At 41.5% G+C, this 23,459-nt stretch overlaps 1 protein-coding gene across 1 annotated transcript; it reads right to left on the bottom strand.

The window, feature by feature from the left end:
• Positions 1 to 4,268: 4,268 nt before the first annotated feature.
• On the bottom strand, positions 4,269 to 21,618 carry LOC132547850 (solute carrier family 23 member 1-like). Its single transcript, XM_060211655.1, has 14 exons — positions 21,582 to 21,618; positions 13,401 to 13,550; positions 12,287 to 12,444; positions 11,004 to 11,104; positions 10,322 to 10,398; positions 9,661 to 9,842; positions 9,142 to 9,262; positions 8,328 to 8,484; positions 7,026 to 7,175; positions 6,401 to 6,504; positions 6,098 to 6,227; positions 5,723 to 5,866; positions 5,175 to 5,270; positions 4,269 to 4,531 (listed from the first exon to the last, which is right to left on the bottom strand). Exons 1-14 carry the CDS (start codon positions 21,609 to 21,611, stop codon positions 4,269 to 4,271), a joined length of 1,863 nt encoding a protein of 620 aa, XP_060067638.1. The 5' UTR covers positions 21,612 to 21,618.
• Positions 21,619 to 23,459: the final 1,841 nt, after the last annotated feature.

The raw sequence follows: 23,459 nt of genomic DNA, 5'->3' as shown, positions 1-23,459 counted from the left end.
TCCCGTTTCTCCCCCTTCTCTCCTATTTTATATAATCATCAGGAGTCAGAAGTTAATTTCCGTTTCTCCCCCTTCTCTCCTAATTATCTAAATACCGGGAGTCAGAAGTTAATTCCCGTTTCTCCCCATTCCCTCCTATTTTATCTAATCATCAGAGTCAGAAATTAATTCCTGTTTTTCCCCACTTCCCTCCTATTTTATCTAATTATCAGGAGTCAGAAGATAGTTCCCATTTCTCCCCATTCCCTCCTATTTTATCTAATCATCAGGAGTCAGAAGTTCATTCCCGTTTCTCCCCCTTTCCTCCTATTTATCTAAATACAGGGAGTCAGAAGTTAATTCCCGTTTCTCCCCCTTCCCTCCTATTTGATCTAATGATCAGGAGTCAGAAGTTAATTCCCGTTTCTCCCCCTTCCCTCCTATTTATCTAAATACCGGGAGTCACAAGTTCATTCCCTTTTCTCCCCCTTTCCTCCTATTTAATCCAATTATCAGGAGTCAGATGTTCATTCCCGTTTCTCCCCTTCCCTCCTATTTTTATCTAAATACCGGGATTCAGAAGTTAATTCCCGTTTCTCCAACTTCCCTCCTATTTTATCTAAAAACCAGGAGTCAGAAGTTAATTACCGTTTCTCCCCCTTCCCTCCTATTTTGTCTTATCATCAGGAGTCAGAAGTTAGTTTCCGTTTCTCCCTTCTTCCCTCCTATTTCATCTAATCATCAGGAGTCAAAAGTTAGTTACGGTTTCTCCCCTTTCCTTCCTATTTTTATCTCATTATATTCCTGGTTTCTAGTTCGCATTTTTGTATGTTCTCTCCGCATCTCTTTCTCTCTCAGAGAGAGAGACGGGGCGAGGTAGAAAGAGAGAGAGCGAGAGAGATAGGGGGGGGAAAGAGAGAGAGCGAGAGAGAGGGGGGACGGGGGAGAAAGAGACACACAGAGAGCGAGAGAGAGATACTATACAAATGCTGGATGTGTAGGTTACAATGCCACCATGTCTTCTGAGTTCAATACAGTAACATTTAGATACTTATGAAATAAGTACCAGTTATCGTATATATGTACATATCTTTTGTATTTACCTTGTGGGGAGTTACTGCCTTGATACTATTATACATAAATATATTTAAATATATACATCGTCCTTAAAGTCACTGGATTTTTGTCAAATTGGGTATTCAGGTCATTGTAGTTACAATCGTCCCCATGATCTGAAAATTACACGCTACAAATATTGTACATAGTCACTACAGTATCACGCATTTTATGATGAGTTTGCAATGCACTGCGTCTCCTGTAATACCTGTAGTAGCATATATGTACAGTCTTACCTCAACACCATGTACACCTAACTAGGACACCGACCGTCTCTACTTTTATACCAAGTCTTTCACTAAAAGAATTATGTCAAGGGTGCACATTCTTTTTCTCACTCAAGTCATACCTAGCCGACAAAAATGTAGATTCCTGTTACATGTCTATCTCAAATATACACACTCAGCAATTCTTCATACAAATAGAAAGTTCAGGTCGTTTGAACCTTTACAGCTGTATCACCACGCAATTATTTTTAAAGTCCATCTTTTCTCTCGATTCCGCACCAGAAAGATAGAGAAATCACTTTTCTTTCATACTTGTGAACACAACTGAATATCAATTTATCGCTACAAAATGTAGATATTACATACTACTTGATATTTAATAATATTTTCAGATAAAAAATCTGTTTAACACCAAATAAGAGTACACGTCCTAGGTAACATCCAATGAACGAACATATATGGCATTGACACGGGTAGGAAAGTTGGAATAACAGAAAATCCTGAGAGGAGTGAAATGGAAATTCGATTTTGACACAAACAAGTTTGAAATAAAGACATATATATTTTATAAATCTGAGGAGGCAAGAGTATACATAGAATAGATATTATGGTTTTATTCTGTTAGCTCGTCACAAGCAAGCAACATCAAACGTCGGAGAGATCCTTGTTTTCATATACCAGCCATTAGTCACTCCAAAATCTCCAATGTGTTTTCTCTCATTGAAAAAATAAAACAAATACATTGTAACCGTCTGTTGATTATGTATTTTATAGATGATGAATGATATCCAAACCTCATCATCATGGTCCCGAGTCATTTCTGACTTGTCTTAATGGTCAGTGATTCTGAGCGTAGTCAGTGAAGATCTGTGCTGCTGATGCTGAGTTTTGGAATACCTTCACTGTGACGTGATAAGCGAGTCGTTGTCCCGGATTCAACAGGAGGTCCACAAGGCCTTTTATCGCTTACTGATTTTCTTTTGATGAAATTGCTTTATCCAAGTTAAACGAAAAATAATTCTAAATATTCTAGCATACAACACAGGCCATAACTATTTCCCAGTTTGGCAATACCCTCTATCCCTAATTTGTCATCCAAAACATTCATGCTTAAGACCAAATTGGGACCGAATCCTGTCATTTATATAGAAGAAAGAGCATTTTAAAGAATTCCCTCTTTTTCCGATATCATGGCCTCTAACCCTCTGCCCCATGGGGACCGAGACCCTTAATGTATACAAAATTGATTTTCTTTCAACCAAGCATGCTTCATATCGAATTTGGAGAGCAACTGAGCATTCCTACGGAGGATGTAGGATTTTTTTCAGAATTGCAATATTTCTAATATTTGGCCACTGGGTCTCAGGGGGCCGAGACCCCTTCACCCAAGAATTCTTCAGACCAAATCTGGCTACCAGTCATTCATTCCTACAAGAAAGATATGATTTTAGATAATTTTCTCTGTTTCACCTATTGGGACCCGCCCCTCTTGCCTCATAAGGCGAGTGCGTTACCATTGACATTTTGAAGGATCACATTTGAAAATGAGCAAACATAACACGAACTTGTTTACGTAAAGAGACAAAATCCTGCCAAAAAAGATTTTTAAAAGGCGACATTGGTTGTGGATGTACAGTGACATAGAGATGTAATGCTTTCAAAGAAAATTTTAATGCATTGTCATTTAAGAGATACACCTTCATATGATAAAGACACTGCACACAAAATTTACATAAAAGGACATCACTCTCGCTAAAGCATAGTTACATTTCAAAATTATTTTAGGGGCATAACTCCTTACGAGGGGTTAAGTTACAAAATATACTTCAGGGGCACTATCATTGACTTGGAATTTGTTTATGATAATCCATTCAAAACTGAGTGAGTGCAAAGCGATACAAATGTCTTATTTTCCGCATAAAGTGAAAATATCTCTTTAAATATGTAGGAATGTATAAAATCCCTTTAGAGGGCACAGCTCTATAATCCACTCGAACTTATCATAGAATGAAACAAAACAAAACAAAAATGGAAAATGAACAAATACAGAAAAACGTGGGTTTTTCTAAAAACGGGGAAGAGCTCTTTTTAAAAAGGGGTCAAAATACGAAATGACTTCAGGGGGCACAACACCATATGGTATTGGTACCTCATATGAAATTTGAAAGACATCCTTTGAAAACTGAGAGAATGCAAATGTTGTCTACGGACAGACAGACGTCCGCACGAAGTGATTCCAGTATACACGGTATTCCAATGTTTTAGATTTATCAGTCACTATAACAACACAGGAGCTTGATACAAAAATGTTCTTTATTTCCTCGAAAGCAATGTATGTACACGGTGAAACATGGAAATGTATTAGAAGTATATTGGCAAAATAAACAATTTAAACACTATAGATATATATGTAGAAGTGTCATCAAAAATATGGTATGTATGTAAAATCTGTGAACATAATCAATATCTGTTTAACATTATAAAAACACAGTGTATGTAATAATGGAACTATTGCCATGAAATCGAATTCATGTTCTTTTAACAAAAACACATCAACACCAGTTAAAAACATCCATATCATTAATTATGATTTTGTTTCTATACCTTCCTAGCTTTTATCACAGGAAATGAAACTTCTCCTATCAAGCACGTCCTGAGAACATAACCAGATTTTCCTAGACTAAAGAACTACAGATCATGACTTAGATTCTGGATACAATTCTAAATCCTTTCAATTTTTAACATATCTTTTTGCCATCTGAGGCCAAAATATGCTTTACCTTCAATGTAGCAGCAGCTTAACTGACCTGTTGTTTCCGTGTTTAACTTCTGGCGTTTTATAGCAATCTTTCAACTGAGTTTACGTTGTGTTGTCGTGGTTACATATTCCTGGGTTACCTATTTGTTTACATGGTGTTGCCATGCTTTAATTTTGTGTTGGCATGGTTACAGATTAGTTGAATCTTTGTCCTGTCCGTCAGTAAATCCCTTATTGACATATGATTTGGGGTTGTCAACTACGTGATCATCCTGACGTCGTCGCTGACACCCGTTAAATGCCGGACACATCGGGAAGTAATGCCAGCACGAGAGTTTGTCGAGAAGTGGTTGTATAAGGGGTATATCATACACCGTGCTGCGCTTAGTCTCTCCTCCCGTCACACTGGTCATTTCCCGCCATTTCTTTATCCCGCGCTCCTCGTCTGTCCCTGTAACAGATATATAAGTTTGTTGGATATATACCAACTAAAGGTAAGTGATTATTTACCGACAGACATACATGACGTCACAAATCTACTATTTACATATGTGTGTAATGCACAGAAGTAGTTTGCTAACTCCGAAAATGGTGGTTATCGCGTTATTAACCTGTCGCCAGCACGCTAAAATTGGCGGCTACCTTCATGCGAGATCAATATACATGTAGCTATCAATTTGAAAATATAAATGAATAGAACTACAGTTTTGTTATGCATTGGTTATTTCTTCTGTGTCAACAATTTCAGTCTCGTCGAGCGAGATTTCACGCAATTAGTAAAATATATATATACCCAAGTCTGTGATAACAGTAACTGCACAGAAACCATATTCAATTTCAATGTAGAATGAGATGAGTTTTAATCAGAATGATGGTGTACAACCGTTAGTTGTTCCTATATACTACAGATTCAATCATTCGATGCTACCGAACACCCAAGCTGCCGGCATTATCTTGTGGTTGTCACATCAGACGAATATAGATTTTACTTCAAAGGTTCATCCACGTAAATTAAGTCATATTTATCCAAGCGTAGGTCGAGGGCGAATATCACATGAAAAGGAGGGATAAATAGTTGTGTGGTATCTACCTACCTGGAATAGTGTTGTCCAGTACAAGTCCGACAAGACCGCCTACAAACATGTTTGTTCCCAGTAACACGGAGAGTATCTGGTCAACCACATCATTACCTGTAACATTGAAAGTAACGGTCTGTGTCGGCATTTAAATGGTGCTTTTGGACACTCAAATTATCGAAATTAAAAGAAATTTCACTATTCAGAGGTCATGGTTGGCTGGTTGGTTTTACTGGTGAGCTGAAAACCTAAAAGTTGAGTGAAGGACTCGACCATGGTTGGTTACAGGTTTTCCGTCTCTTTGTGTCCTATCTCGAGGGTTTTCTCACCACCAAATGTCAGTGTACTGATTGACCCATGTATTCATTCAATTTACGCTGTTATTAAATTACTTGTCAGTCAGAGACGATTTTATGACAGTGATACATGATGTGGATCACCAAGATGGAGTTCTCCTAACATACAGGATCTGGCTTACGTACCACCATCATAATCATAGTAAAGAGATAGGAAAAATAACACGTTTTCCTTGTAAAACACATTGACAGTGTAATATTAAGTCTTACCAGTGTCTATCCTGTTCGGGTGGCCCTTTATCCAGACCGGAAATGCGAGACCGAAGAACAAGGATGTACCCAGTACGAATAAATTGCGGGAGGACGACAAGTCTACGTACTGTAGGTTGGACAATCCTACAGACACCACCATTCCTGTAAAATCACGTGATCATTATATGTTGAATGTATCACGTGCCCTATTTGTCACCTTCTACACGTGAGCGTTTGTGAATTCTAGAAATGTCTAAGAGCTAAAAAGTAGAAAATGTTTTCAAACAGATACATTGTATTTAAAAGGTTATACACATTTGATTACTTAGGGATACCGTATCTCAATAAAAACACACGAGAACAAGCTATGGGTAGGAGTGACGTCATACATACCAAACATGATGAGGAACATGCCGCCAATAACGGGATCGGGAATTGTGACAAACATTGCCCCGAATTTACCCAGACAGCCTAGTATGAGCATCATACAGCCTCCAATCTGTACCACGCGCCGACTGCCCACCTGGACAGTAAGCATGTCATCAAATAATGCCAAATCATACGAAGGACACGCACATGAACTCAATTACTATGTTACGCCAATCAATGACAAATAATATAGCGCCACAGAAAAAAATAGCATTTCTTTACTCTGTATGGTATTAAACACGGAATTATCATTCCCCGCGTCGTTACCTTGGTGATGCCAATGGCACCAATGTTTTCACTGTATGACGTCGTTCCGCTTCCGGATCCCCACGCGCCAGCTAAGACACAGGCAATTCCCTCCATCCCGATACCTGTCATAAAACATTTTGAGATGCGAAAGAACGTGAAAAATATGTAAAGTGTCACGATAGTTATATTATATTATGTCAGAAACAAAGTATCGGTTCTATAATTTACGATATATAAAACGAAAAAAAACTGATTTATAAACTTAAGTCTACTTACACAATAGTCTGTTATTGTATAACTCATGTCAACTGAGAAATAGTGTAGTTAAATGTCAAAACAACACAATTTAAATCAGTAAGTCTATAAATAACACATACTATTACACGACATCGTTACGTGACCCGAGCATCAAATGTTCAGTTTTCTTATGACCTTAAAGTTGCGAGGACGTAAACTGACAAATATTGTTTCCGCCATTTCCAGCATATCCAAACATTAAGTATACTAAGTTTAGTATATCTAGATTTTGTGGTGAAAAATTGGTATGTCACGGCTCTCGTGAGTGAATGGCGTCCACGATCAATCCATCTGGTGTCGCGAAAACCACAAATACAACAGAGTGATGGCAATCATTGTAACCTACCCCTGTTAACAGCATGATCCGGTGGAGGTGGCGCTCCAGACAGTCGTGCGCATGCGATGTAGTCTCCAACAGATTCGATCATAGACGAGATGACGCCCGCCAGCATGCCGAACACTCCCGCAGTACTGACAGTGGGTACTCCCCATTGACCTTCAAGGTCAGCAAAAGTATATCATTCTAAGTTGTCAGTTTTTTTTAAACAACATTTGACATGAATGCTCCTCATGGTAAAGGCAGCTTCTGTATAGTCGATGTTTTTTGCGTTTACTTAAAAAAACTTGTTTTTAATGAAAATTATTCCTTAATTTCATTAAAAAGAATAATTGAAACTGGAATAAATATTTACTTGGATAAAAGATAACACTCTAGGTGAAATGTCATCAATAAGAGTAGTTTCTTGATTCTGCCGTCACAAGAAATTCAGTCTCTAGAACGATTTTATCGGTCCCAGAATTCGATGAAAATTTCAGTACTTTATTTGACAAAAAAAAAGAGTTTTACATCTTAGGTGAACATCAACTGTAAGTTTGATGAAATGTTCATGAAACCTAAGGTTATAAACCGAGAAAAAGATCCACATTATTTAAACTATATTAAAAATTACAAGATATGTCGGTACGACATAAATACACCCAAAGAGACAAAACTGAACATGTGAACTGTTTGAAATTTTCCAAGGGGCAAAACTCTTAAAAATATCCTCTAACCCAACTCAACTAATATTTTGCCATTATACATGTATATACCAAAATTTCAATCAAAATATCTGACACAGCTATATTTTTATATGATTTTTTCACGATTTCTGAATCAAGAAAGGGCCACATCTCTGGTATAGATTACAGGAAATTAGCAAAATCAAATTTGGCATAGAATTTAAATATTTTAATATACGAGCAAAATATTATTCAATTCTACTGAGGCATTCTATAGTTATGGCACTGAAACAAAATCCGGACGGATGGACGGACAGACGGGACGGTCGTGGGCCACACTATATGCCACGACATACAAACACATTTTGCCAGGGATTTTGTTACGTGTGCTTGACAGTTCATTATATATTGTTCATTGTACCCGGGGTGCTTCACTGTTTCCTCAGAATAATAATACGATGACATTACATAACAAAAGCAGTATTTAGTTAATATCTAAGTTAGATGAATCTTAACAAAATTACCAGATGAAAAGAAATTCGTATAGTTTTGTCAGTCAGTAATTTGTTTCCCATATGTACATGTGTGATGTGAATTAAAGACTTCTATATAAGACTGCTTTCTGAGCCAAGGACCAGAACTTCACCTGGGTATGGAAAGCGGAACCATTTGGAATCACTCAGTACGCTTAACTTTATGTCCGTCCGAGCATCATATCCCCATCCCGTGTGTTCGGTTGGAAAAGCTCCAGCTGCTGTCAAAATCCCACAAATTCCCCAAGCCGACAACATCGCCAACAACACCTAGGAGAATAATGTAATCCTAAGTTTATGTACAAGAAATTTACAGAAGTGACCAACAGTATACTTATTACAATACACAATATATGAATATAAAGAAATGTTAGCTATACGGCGCGTTCGATACATGAACCGCCACAAGAGTTACACCAAGACGCTTTTGTCCACCCTGGACAACTAGAGTATTGTATAAGTTGATAAAACTGATAATTTTGTAAATACATCAACACATGAATATACAGGAAATAAAAATCTTCAAACTTCCTATGATTAAGCAAACAATGCTGCAGGTAATGTTTTAATATTAGAACAGCAGTTTCTATAAAATTGATGTCCAAGTGATGAACAAACCATCAGCGACCATAGAATCGAACGATTTTGAATGTAGAAGTGTGAAAGCGGTGTTGTTTCAGTAAAAGGGTCCAATGAAAATATAGGATAAAGACTTTAAGAGTTTAAGATAAATTATTTGGGGATAGGGATAAACGAAAACAAGTTAAACTGTACAATTCTTCCACGGTCCTATTTCTCAGTAGATGCGATCGAGATAGATAATAATATACCCCTATACCTAGGTGTAACACACTGAGGCATGCGGCTAGGCGTCACGTGACCACCTTTCCCTTAGAGGATTACTGACTAGTATCCTGTTGTACTTACCGGAAACAGTTTAAATATAGGAAGCTTATACGTTCCACATCCGTCTTGCCTTGAGTATCTACAGAAGGGTATAGAGATGTTCCGAAGGTACTGTGAAAACAGTGCAATCAGCACCATAGTCCTGTCAAAACCATAAGAAAATATATCATAAATCATTTCAGTCGGAAATATACTGTTATTAAGCACTTTCCACAGAAAATACACATGCTCAGTGTCTTGAAATATAAGCTACATTTTGGCGAGGGCGAAGAAAGTCAAAAGTGGCACGCCACTAAAGAAGTCAATAAAATCGCTTATTTAAACAGTTATTCATATCTTGAAATACAGCTGTTTTCCGTCACTACCGAATACAGCAGGCGGGTGCATTCCCACAATGACAGCGCAATTGTAAGATAAAAGTACTAATGTTGTCCTACAACAAATCACAATACATGTATATTCTTTGTTTAATTTTCTGGAAACAATATCAAAACACAAATACTTGACAGACCTGATGGATATTTCATGCTAGTGACTTACATGACGGCTATATACCACTGCTTGGATGCAAGGTCCGCCGCTTCCGGGAACAGACCTAAACCGATCAGTGACACGGTAGGGGTGACCGCTAGAGGGCCAATAAATCTTAGGACCACGCCCATGATACCTGTTAAACCAATCACGACCTGGAAAAGCGACGCGACCATAATGGCGCCCTGTATCTGAAAATAAGGATACAAGTTGGGCCAGATATACCAAAAGTAGAAAACTTTCAATGATTCTCCAGTAGCATTAAAATAAGGATTTAAACATTCAAAAATGGAGACAATCCCGTATTGGTTGTAGCATACAGATAGACAGTACATACGTCAAAGTATTTCTCTCTGTGTTCGAACCGTTGCTTTAACCGTTGTCTTTCAACCGGTTAGAATGTGATACATGATATGACATAGGAAACTGATATCAAACAATTTCTTATTTGTAGACGAACGTGTTAAAAACGGAAATAAATGTTTTTGTCTTTATATTTTCTCATCACACTGACAAAGATTACAACCAGAACAAGACCGATGTCACTAGAAAGATGTTAAAACCAATGTAACTTTCTTTACGTATAATTATTGAGAAGAAATTTATGTAAATTTTCAACCACTGCATTGATTGTATATTGTTTAATAATTTTGCATAATTTGGGGTTTACCTCGCGCAGGCGCATATGCCATATCTCCTGGTGGCCGGGACTGCCGTAGGGAGGTAGATCTGTGAGGTTCCGGAGTCCTACACCGACGTTATAAGAAAATTAAAAGGATTAAAAGGACCTGTCTCCGGAACGGCATCGGAAAGGTTGGGTCAGATTAAAAGGACCTGTCTCCGGAACGGCATGGGAAAGGTTGGGTCAGATTAAAAGGACCTGTCTCCGGAACGGCATCGTAAAGGTTGGGTCAGATTAAAAGGAGCTGTCTCCGGAACGGCATGGGAAAGGTTGGGTCAGATTAAAAGGACCTGTCTCCGGAACGGCATGGGAAAGGTTGGGTCAGATTAAAAGGACCTGTCTCCGGAACGGCATGGGAAAGGTTGGGTCAGATTCAAAGGACCTGTCTCCAGAACGGCATGGGAAAGGTTGGGTCAGATTTAAAGGACCTGTCTCCGGAACGGCATCGTAAAGGTTGGGTCAGATTAAAAGGACCTGTCTCCGGAACGGCATGGGAAAGGTTGGGTCAGATTAAAAGGACCTGTCTCCGGAACGGCATGGGAAAGGTTGGGTCAGATTAAAAGGACCTGTCTCCGGAACGGCATGGGAAAGGTTGGGTCAGATAAAAGGACCTGTCTCCGGAAGGGGGAAAACAAAATAGCAAGATTGCTTAAGTCGATAAAAGACTTACCGTTCTCGGCTTCCGTGTACTCACACGACCATTTCGGGAGAGATAGAAGTGCGAATGTTGGCGTGAGAAAAGTGAAGGATCCTCCTTGGATGATCGGAAGCCTGAAATATTATATGGTATTTACTTTAATGCACATGTCTAGAACTGATCTCGTCTCTATTAATTCTCATTTCTGATTGGGGATATTTAACTAACTTATGGACCAGAATCGGTGTCATAATAACAACACAATGAATAACGCCGTTTTTGTAGCGACCGTTCAGTCACACAATGCCCTGACCGGAAGTAGCGGATCTTACAAGAGTTTCTAATTTATATTTATTTTCGTTTCAAACGTCGTAAAACGAGGTTAACTTTTTTTCAATTTTCCTAGCGTTTGTCAATGGAAAATGGAAAAAAAAATCACAAGTTTCATTAATCTCATGTAATGGAAACTCAACAGGTAAATTTCTGTTTATCACTTCTGTTAGATACTTTTGCAAATATTCGTGATCATAGCATTATATAAGAGTGCTGTAAAACCAACTTGACATTACAATGTCTGGAAGTTATCACATCACAACTTAGATCTTCAGCCAATCACAAGGCCGCTCCCAGACAGAAAGAATCCTGAACAGGTAGGTAGTTCCAGTCAGAGACTTTCAGGAAGACTGATAAATAGTTGAGAACTGATACACGGCAAGGAAACTACGTCACAAGATGGCAGATGTATCTCTCGCTTCGCGGAAAGTCTGTCTTACTTTTTACTCTTATCCCACGACTTCCCATTTATCGATATGGTCGAAAGTACATTTGATGCATCCAAGATTATTTGACTGGCAACGAATTACTCGCAGGATATGTCGCTGTTTCAAACATTCAAAGACCATCGTCATATACTCTTAACTTTGACGGTGTTTTCGTCAGGACAAACACATAAAATTTTAGCAATAATCCACACACAAGTCATTTATCTGATGAAACAACAACTTGTCCTGACGAAAGTTAAGAGTATATGACGATGGTCTATGAATGTTTGAAACAACGACATATTCTGCGAGTAATTCGTTGCCAGTCAAATAATCTTGAATGCATCAAATGTACTTGCGACCATATCGATAAATGGGAAGTCGTGGGATAAGAGTAAAAAGTAAGACAGACTTACCGGGAAGCGAGAGATACATCCGCCATCTTGTGACGTAGTTTGCCTACCGTGTGATACGGCGTGATATCAGCTGTAAAGTTATGACCAATGCAATGCCAATCCTGACATGTGTGACTGAAGCAGAGAAACATTTACCGACCTGACGCCTAGTGTAGTCTGTAGTAGCGTGGCCATGCCGGAACAGAAAAAAATGGTGCTGATTAGTTCACTTAGACCGACCCTGTCCTCTGCTATACAAAACGCTCGATACAGGATCAACGGAACCGTCAGGATCCCTCCAAATGCTGTTAAGTAATGCTGGAACAATACTACAGTTTTAACTACATTTATACTCCCGGTACATAGCGTATATCTAGATCCTACTTATAGTTTACATGAATGCTAACTGTTAACGAATTACTATTAAACTACCAGATAACATTGTAGTACATCAGTAACACTAAATATCTACTTTATCAAGTGTTCTGAAATGGAAATCTACATTATGCTAAAGTCTCTATTCTCAAAAAATCACGAAAACCCGATCGAATTAGAATTAAGTTAGGTATAATGCATTACCAAGCTCGTCTTTGATCTTAATATTACTTGTGTATATAGACTGTCTCGTGTTTAGACGAGGCGACTACAACTTGTGTATATAGACTGTCTCGTGTTTAGACGAGGTGATTACAACTTGTGTATATAGACTGTCTCATGTTTAGACGAGGTGCTTACAACTTGTGTATATAGACTGTCTCATGTTTAGACGAGGTGCTTACAACTTGTGTATATAGACTGTCTCATGTTTAGACGAGGCGATTCCAACTTGTGTATATAGACTGTCTCATGTTTAGACGAGGTGATTACAACTTGTGTATACAGACTGTCTCATGTTTAGACGAGGTGATTACAACTTGTGTATACAGACTGTCTCGTGTTTAGACGAGGCGATTCCAACTTGTGTATACAGACTGTCTCATGTTTAGACGAGGCGATTCCAACTTGTGTATATAGACTGTCTCATGTTTAGACGAGGTGATTACAACTTGTGTATACAGACTGTCTCATGTTTAGACGAGGTGATTACAACCTGTGTATACAGACTGTCTCGTGTTTAGACGAGGCGATTCCAACTTGTGTATACAGACTGTCTCATGTTTAGACGAGGCGATTACAACTTGTCTTCCCGTTGTGATTCTCGTAGATTTTCACGGCAATTACAGTAGTTAAACGTCCTACATGAAATAGGGAAACACCCTTCCGGCGTTCCTTACCTGAAATCCTAACAAAATACAGAGACCCCATGGGGGTACCTCTTCTACACTGTACAACAGACCCGATAGTTTGCCGGAAGTACCCTCAGGTTTCTCGTCCTTTCCGTCTACACCTTTGTGACCAGGGCTTGAGTCCACTGTCACTGTCACCTGCAGTATAAGATAACAGTTTTAACCAGATCAGCGATGAATATGCATGAAGGACTTTTTGTGGAATACCTCTTACAATTCTCTGCTTGATTAAAGTCCTATTCACTTTCGTATAACTTTGATCACATGACTTTCCCGTCAGGCCATGTACACGTTAACGGACCAATATTGTATAAGCCACGTGTGTGTTTTATCATGAATATGACGTCATAAATAAGTCAAATTTCGGCAATCATATACGTAGTCATGTTACTATAAACGTTAACACTGACTACATAATTATATCAGAAATGTAAATATAACAGAATGTGATAAATGGTATCTTACATTCGTATCAATATAACATAAATAATAACGCCTTCCGATTAACTGCATTTGTATTTAGCTGGTTGGCATACATGTGTCCATGAATGCCAATGAAAAGCAATTCAATGTTTAACTGAACTCGGTATCATCAATACCCATCAATACCCACATTATCATAATCCAGCGCAAAAACGAGATAGATAGGTTTAGTTTCTATATCATTAGTTAACGTCCTATCAACCACTATGGACCGAGTTCAGTGCATGTGTTGAGTGACTTTGTACGACGCAGCGATATGATATAAATGACAGTGCGGCATTGAAACCGACTTTATGGTGCTACTTCACCGACGTATAATGCGAATAACCTCCAGCAGAAAACCACACCGGGCACATTATACTGACAACGGGCAAACTAGTCGTTATATAGGGCTACAGCAGGACACCACACCGGGCACATTATACTGACAACGGGCAAACTAGTCGTTACATAGGACTACAGCCGGACACCACACCGGCCACATTATACTGACAACAAGCAAACTACTCGTTACATACATCGGGCACATTATACTGACAACGGGCAAACTAGTGGTTACATAGGGCTACAGCTGGACACCACACCGCGCACATTATACTGACAACAGGCAAACTAGTGGTTACATAGGGTTACAGCCGGACACCACACCGGGCACATTATACTGACAACAGGCAAACTAGTCGTTACATAGGGCTACAGCCGGACACCACATCGGGCACATTATACTGACAACAGGCAAACTAGTCGTTACATACTCCGGGCACATTATACTGACAACAGGCAAACTAGTCGTTACATAGAGCTACAACCGGACACCACATCGGGCACATTATACTGACAACAGGCAAACCAGTCGTTACATAGGCTACAGCCGGACACCACATCTGGCACATTATACTGACAACAGGCAAACTAGTCGTTACATACTCCGGGCACATTATACTGACAACAGGCACACTAGTCGTTACATAGAGCTACAGCTGGTCACCACACCGGGCACATTATACTGACGACAGGCAAACTAGTGGTTACATAGGGCTACAGCCGGACACCACAACGAGCACATTATACTGACAACAGGCAAACTAGTCATTACATAGGGCTACAGCCGGACACCACACCGGGCACATTATATTGACAACAGGCAAACTAGTGGTTACATAGGGTTACAGCCGGACACCACACCGGGCACATTATACTGACAACAGGCAAACTAGTCGTTACATAGGGCTACAGCCGGACACCACATCTGGCACATTATACTGACAACAAGCAAACTACTCGTTACATACATCGGGCACATTATACTGACAACGGGCAAACTAGTGGTTACATAGGGCTACAGCTGGACACCACACCGCGCACATTATACTGACAACAGGCAAACTAGTCGTTACATAGGACTACAGCCGGACACCACACCGGGCACATTATATTGACAACAGGCAAACTAGTGGTTACATAGGGTTACAGCCGGACACCACACCGGGCACATTATACTGACAACAGGCAAACTAGTCGTTACATAGGGCTACAGCCGGACACCACATCGGGCACATTATACTGACAACAGGCAAACTAGTCGTTACATACTCCGGGCACATTATACTGACAACAGGCAAACTAGTCGTTACATAGAGCTACAACCGGACACCACATCGGGCACATTATACTGACAACAGGCAAACCAGTCGTTACATAGGGCTACAGCCGGACACCACATCGGGCACATTATACTGACAACAGGCAAACTAGTCGTTACATACTCCGGGCACATTATACTGACAACAGGCACACTAGTCGTTACATAGAGCTACAGCTGGTCACCACACCGGGCACATTATACTGACGACAGGCAAACTAGTGGTTACATAGGGCTACAGCCGGACACCACAACGAGCACATTATACTGACAACAGGCAAACTAGTCATTACATAGGGCTACAGCCGGACACCACACCGAGCACATTATACTGACAACAGGCAAACTAGTCGTTACATAGGGCTACAGCCGGACACCACACAGAGCACATTATACTGACAACAGGCAAACTAGTTGTTACATAGGGCTACAGCCGGACACCACACCGGGCACATTATACTGACAATAAGCAAACTAGTCGTTACATAGGGCTACAGCCGGACACCACACCGGCCACATTATACTGACAACAGGCAAACTAGTCGTTACATTCACCGGGCACATTATACTGACAACAGGCAAACTAGTCGTTACATAGGGCTACAGCCGGACACCACACCGGCCACATTATACTGACAACAGGCAAACTAGTCGTTACATTCACCGGGCACATTATACTGACAACAGGCAAACCAGTCGTTACATAGGGCTACAGCCGGACACCACACCGGGCACATTATACTGACAAAAAGCAAACTAGTCCTTACATATACCGGGCACATTATACTGACAACAGGCAAACTAGTCGTTACATAGGGCTACAGCCGGACACCACACCGGGCACATTATACTGACAACAGGCAAACCAGTCGTTACATAGGGCTACAGCCGGACACCACACCGGGCACATTATACTGACAACAGGCAAACCAGTCGTTACATAGGGCTACAGCCGGACACCACACCGGGCACATTATACTGACAAAAAGCAAGCTAGTCGTTACATAGGGCTACAGCCGGACACGACACCGGGCACATTATACTGAAAACAGGGAAACTAGTCGTTACATATACCGGGCACATTATACTGACAACAGGCAAACTAGTCGTTACATAGGGCTACAGCCGGACACCACACCGGGCACATTATACTGACAACAGGCAAACCAGTCGTTACATAGGGCTACAGCCGGACACCACACCGGGCACATTATACTGACAAAAAACAAACTAGTCGTTACATAGGGCTACAGCCGGACACCACACCGGGCACATTATACTGACAACAGGCAAACTAGTCGTTACATATACCGGGCACATTATACTGACAACAAGCAAACTAGTCGTTATATAGACTACAGCCGGGCACCATACCGGGCACATTATACTGACAACAAGCAAACTAGTCGTTACATAGGTCTACAGCAGGAAACCACACCGGGTACATTATACTGACAAGCAAACTGGTCATTACAAAGGGCTACAGCAGGAAACCACACCGGGCACATTATACTGACAACAAGCAAACTAGTCGTTACATAGGGCTACAGCCGGACACCACACCGGGCACATTATACTGACAACAGGCAAACTAGTCGTTACATTCACCGGGCACATTATACTGACAACAGGCAAACTAATCGTTACATAGGGCTACAGCCGGACACCACACCGAGCACATTATACTGACAACAGGCAAACTAGTCGTTACATAGGGCTACAGCCGGGCACCACACCGGGCATATTATACTGACAACAGGCAAACTAGTCGTTACATTCACCGGGCACATTATACTGACAACAGGCAAACTAGTCGTTACATAGGGCTACAGCCGGAAACCACACCGGGAACATGATACTGACAACAGGCAAACTAGTCGTTACATAGGGCTACAGCCGGACACCACACCGGGCACATTATACTGACAACAGGCAAACTGGTCGTTACATACACCGTGCACATTATACTGACAACAGGCAAACTAGTCGTTACATAGAGCTACAGCCGGACACCACACCGGGCACATTATACTGACAACAGGCAAACTAGTCGTTACATAGGGTTACAGCTGCAAACCACACCGGGCACATTATACTGACAACAGGCAAACTAGTCGTTACATTCACCGGGCACATTATACTGACAACAGGCAAACTAGTCGTTACATAAGGCTACAGCCGGACACCGGTCACATTATACTGACAACAAGCAAACTAGTCGTTACATAGGGTTACAGCTGGAAACCACACCGGGCACATTATACTGACAACAGGCAAACTAGTCGTTACATAGGGCTACAGCCGGACACCACACCGGGCACATTATACTGACAACAAGCAAACTAGTCGTTACATAGGGCTACAGCCGGACACCACACCGAGCACATTATACTGACAACAGGCAAACTGGTCGTTACATAGGGCTACAGCCGGACACCACAACGGGCACATTATACTGACAACGGGCAAACTAGTCGTTACATGGGCCTCTTAATGGACACAAAACCGGACACATTATACTGACAACGGGCAAACTAGTCGTTACATGGGCCTCCAGCCGGACACCACACCGAGCACATTATACTAACAACTTGCAAAATAGTCGTTACATGGGCCTCTAAAAGGACACTAATCCGGTCACATTATACTGACAACAGGCAAACTGGTCGTTACATAGGGCTACAGCCGGACACCACAACGGGCACATTATACTAACAACTTGCAAAATAGTCGTTACATGGGCCTCTTAACGGACACAAAACCTGTCACATTATACAGACAACGGGTAAAATATTCGTTACATGGTATTAGAGCAGGAAATCGTACCGGGCGGACAGATCAGAGAACACTTACCGTAGACTCACTATGAGTACCCTTATTAGGTGACAAGGTGGGGGCGGACAGCCAGCAGATCAGAGGGTACACTTATGGTAGACTCACTATGAGTACCATTGTTTCATGACCGGGTGGGGGCGGACAGCCAGCAGATCAGAGGGTACACTTATGGTAGACTCACTATGAGTACCATTGTTTCATGACCGGGTGGGGGCGGACAGCCAACAGATCAGAGGAGAACACTTACGGTAGACTCACTATGAGTACCCTTGCTACATGACCGGGTGGGGGCGGACAGCCAACAGATCAGAGGAGAACACTTACGGTAGACTCACTATGAGTACCCTTGCTACATGACCGGGTGGTGGCGGACAGCCAACAGATCAGAGGAGAACACTTACGGTAGACTCACTATGAGTACCCTTGCTACATGACCGGGTGGGGGCGGACAGCCAACAGATCAGAGGAGAACACTTACGGTAGACTCACTAGGAGTACCCTTGCTACATGACCGGGTGGGGGCGGACAGCCAACAGATCAGAGAACACTTACGGTAGACTCACTAGGAGTACCCTTGCTACATGACCCGCTACTGCTTTTTCTCCTTCTCTTACTCTCCCCGAATTCCATATCTACATATAATTATTACAGTCCACAAAATACAGTTTATACGTCAGTACATCAGTGAACTCGTCCTTCACCTTGGGTACGGTTGGTGAGTACTTGTCAGGCACGTGACAGCAGGTAATGACTGGTAAATCTTTTAAAAAGTCAATTCATCCAGACTTTCTATACTCATCCATGCCTATTATACCACTCCCTAATCAGTATACTTATCAAAACCCAGTAAACTCCTCCCTACCTAGCATACTTCTATCTACCTAGTATACCCCTCCTTACCCAGTATACCCCTCCCTACACAGTATATCCCTACCCAGTATACCCCTCCCTACCCAGTTTACCCCTCCCTACCCAGTATACCCCTTCCTACCCTGTATATCCCTCCCTACCCTGTATACCCCTCCCTACCAAGTATACTCCTCCCTACCCAGTATATCCCTCCCTACCCTGTATACCCCTCCCTACCAAGTATACCCCTCCCTACCCAGTATACCCCTCTCTACCCAGTATACCCCTCCCTACACAGTATATTTCTCCCTACCCATACTACCCCTCCCTATCCTGTATACCCCTTCCTACCCTGTATACCCCTCCCTACCCAGTATACCCCTTCCTACCCAGTATATCCCTCCCTACCCTGTATACCCCTTCCTACCCTGTAAACCCCTCCCTACCCAGTATACCCCTTCCTACCCAGTATATCCCTCCCATCCCAGTATATCCCTCCCAACCCAGTATACCTCTCCCTACCCAGTATACCCCATCCTACCCAGTATACACCTCCCTACATAGTTTACCCCTCCCTAACCCAGTATACCCCTCCCTACCCAGTATACCCCTCCCTACCCAGTATATCCCTCCCTACTCAGTATTCCCCTCCCTAAACAGTATATCCCTCCCTACTCTGTATATCCCTCCCTACTCTGTATACCCCTCCCTACCCAGTATATCCCTCCCTACTCTGTATACCCCTCCCTACCCAGTATATCCCTCCCTACTCTGTATACCCCTCCCTACCCAGTATACCCCACCCTACCAAGTATGCCCCACCCTACCCAGTATACTCCTCCCTAAATAGTTTACCCCTCTCCACCCAGTAAACCCCTCCTATCAAGTTTACCTCTAACCAGTATATCCCTCCCTACTCAGTATACCCCTCCCTAACCAGTATACCTCTCGCTACGCAGTATACCCCTCCCTACCCAGTATACTCTTCCCTACCCAGTTTACCCCTCCCTACCCAGTGTACCCCTACCCATTATACCCCTCCCTACCCAGTATACTCTTTCCTACCCAGTTTACCCCTCCCTACCCACTATACCCCTCCCTACCCAGTTTACCCCTCCCTACCCAGTATACCCTTCCCTACCCAGTATACCCCTCACTAACCTGTATACCCCTCCCTACCCAGTTTACCCCTTCCTACCCACTATACCCCTCCCTACCCAGTATACCCCTCCCTACCCACTATACCCCTCCCTACCCAGTATACCCCTCCCTACCCAGTATACCCCTCCCTACCCAGTATACCCTTCCCTACCCAGTATACCCCTTCCTACCCAGTATACCCTTCCCTACCCAGTATACCCCTCACTAACCTGTATATCCTTCCCTACCCAGTATACCCCTCCCTACCCAGTATACCCTTCCCTACCCAGTATACCCCTCCCTACCCAGTATACCCCTCCCTAACCTGTATACCCCTTCCTACCCAGTATACCCCTCCCTACCCAGTATACCCCTCCCTAAGCTGTATACCCCATCCTACCTAGTATACCCTTCCCTACCCAGTATACCCCTCCCTACCCAGTATACCCCTCCCTAACCTGTATACCCCTTCCTACCCAGTATACCCCTCCCCACCCAGTATACCCCTCCCTACCCAGTATACCCCTCCCTAACCTGTATACCCCATCCTACCTAGTATACACTTCCCTACCCAGTATACCCCTCCCTACCCAGTATACCCCTCCCTACCTAGTATACCCTTCCCTACCCAGTATACCCCTCCCTACCCAGTATACCCCTCCCTACCTAGTATACCCTTCCCTACCCAGTATACCCCTCCCTACCCAGTATACCCCTCCCTAACCTGTATACCCCTTCCTACCCAGTATACCCCTCCCCACCCAGTATACCCCTCCCTACCCAGTATACCCCTCCCTACCCTGTATACCCCATCCTACCTAGTATACACTTCCCTACCCAGTATACCCCTCCCTAACCTGTATACCCCATCCTACCTAGTATACCCTTCCCTACGCAGTATACCCCTCCCTACCCAGTATATCCCTACCCAGTATACCCCTCCATAACCTGTATACCCCTTTCTACCTAGTATACACTTCCCTACCCTGTATACCCCTCCCTACCCAGTATATATCTCACTATTTACTTTTTCATTTGTGTTTTGAAAGAAGTACAAGTATGATTTATTGAATGTGCCTGATATATTATCAGATAACAACTTGTGTTTTACACGTCTATTTCCAGGACCGCTACGCTAGATATATAAATAGATGTACATGTACGTTAACTTAACGTATAAAAAACGTTAATACAACACGGTGTCTGTACGAGATACTTACGTCGTCGTGTTTCCTCTGGATGTCTGCCATCGTCCAGTCTTTTTGTCTGATCGGAGTTATAATTCAGAAAAATCACTTAACGGTCAATCTGAGCACAAAGAACTATCATTCGAGTCGTGTCCAGATCTTTGAAAGTCTTTCTCCCATTCACACACATACAGTGTACAGTCGATCATTACACACGAGTTACCTGTCAGCTAGTTACGCATCACTGAACACAACTCTTTAATTTAAGCAACGAAGGTCGTTACACTAGGAAGGTGGAGCTTTAAGTTTGTAGGGGTGCCGTCTTCGAGAATGAAGTTGGCAAATGATCGTCAGTTCTGTCTGACATCCACATGTGTACCCCGGGCTTTCCGCTCTAGTTTTAGTCAAATGGAAGTTAAATAAAGGTTACTGAAACCACGATGCATAATCCCTACATGATAAAAGCTGATGAAGAAACACTCAAATAAAACTGTTATTTCTAGACTTACTGTGATTGATTCTAAGACAATTTAACGTACAAGGGGCATCTGTTCCTGTTATAAAGTGGTCACATTTAAAACCGAAACAATTAATTATCGAAGCTTCTACTGGTCAGTAGTGAATATTGTTATCCAGATATAACTCTGACGAACTAGAAATAGTTGTGACCTAATAAGTACACTATCATGACCTTTGGTAAATTCACAAAACGACAAAGACATCTACATGTATACGTTGATGTATAGATGTAACTGAGAACGATAGCCAGTAAGAATTGTTTTGGGATATGGAAAGTCAGCTATGACATAAAGCTTTAATATTATAGCTTGTATCCAGAAACGTAATGTTCTAAAACTGTTTACTTTTATAGCTGTTTTGTCAAGCTATCGACATAAAAACTAAGAGGAAGTTCCCAGAAATACCTGGTTACATTTTTCCTACAAAAGGTTGTCAAGTCTACCTGCGTAATAAAAGAAATATTCCCCTTTTCGTTTCTCCATACAGACCTCGATATCTGTTTATGATTCTATTTTATTTGATTTAAGTTGAATCTTCAACATTTGTTTATTGAAAGGTTTAATGAGATGTTTTTATGGAATAACGAGCATTGAAATGTTAACATATATGTCACAAGTATATTCTCTACCTTACAGGTACATGTAATGGTTTTGAAGTCTGAATAGACTGAAAATATCCTAATTTAGTATCATGGAGTTACTGAAAGTGTGAAGTATAGTGTTATTGCGGAATGATCCCTGAGTAACCCCTAAGCCTGATATATTTAAGCTAATTATATCCCCACGACCGGTTATTAGAGTGATATGCTACATGTACACATTGAATTCGGAAATAAATACAAGTCTATATATTTAACAGTTACTTATAACAACTTTGAATTAAGTCAGTATATTATAAACACATACAGACTGTCAGATACAGTGGTGAATCGCCCTAGTGTTATTTGTGTTCTTGTGTCGTTCTAGAGTATCAAACAAACACATGTTGTTGAAAATTACCGAATAGACGGAGTTGACTTTCTAAATCCGTAACTAAAACTGTCAACACTAAAACCTTGTATATATGCCTTGTGAACAAAAACGTTACTTAGGAAAATGTTGTGTATGAATAATGCTGCACATTTTAAATGACAATAGCGATCAGTCAGAGTTTCGGATTTAGAGTGTGCAATATCGCATAAGATAGAAGCATTTTTACTTATAAAAAAATAGGAATAATTAACCAGCCAACGTGTGTTGCTAGTTGTTTGATACTTGTCAGATTCCATACGTGTGTTGCTAGTTGTATGATACTTGTCAGATTCCATACGTGTGTTGCTAGTTGTATGATACTTGTCAGATTCCATACGTGTGTTGCTAGTTGTATGATACTTGTCAGATTCCATACGTGTGT

This window comes from Ylistrum balloti, unplaced genomic scaffold, assembly GCF_031769215.1.
Source record: "Ylistrum balloti isolate Yb309-2 unplaced genomic scaffold, AGI_CSIRO_Ybal_v1 Utg369984, whole genome shotgun sequence".
In the NCBI taxonomy this organism is placed as follows: Eukaryota; Metazoa; Mollusca; class Bivalvia; order Pectinida; family Pectinidae; genus Ylistrum; species Ylistrum balloti.
Note: the sequence above shows the minus strand (reverse complement) of the source record. Positions and strands in the feature narration are given on the sequence as shown.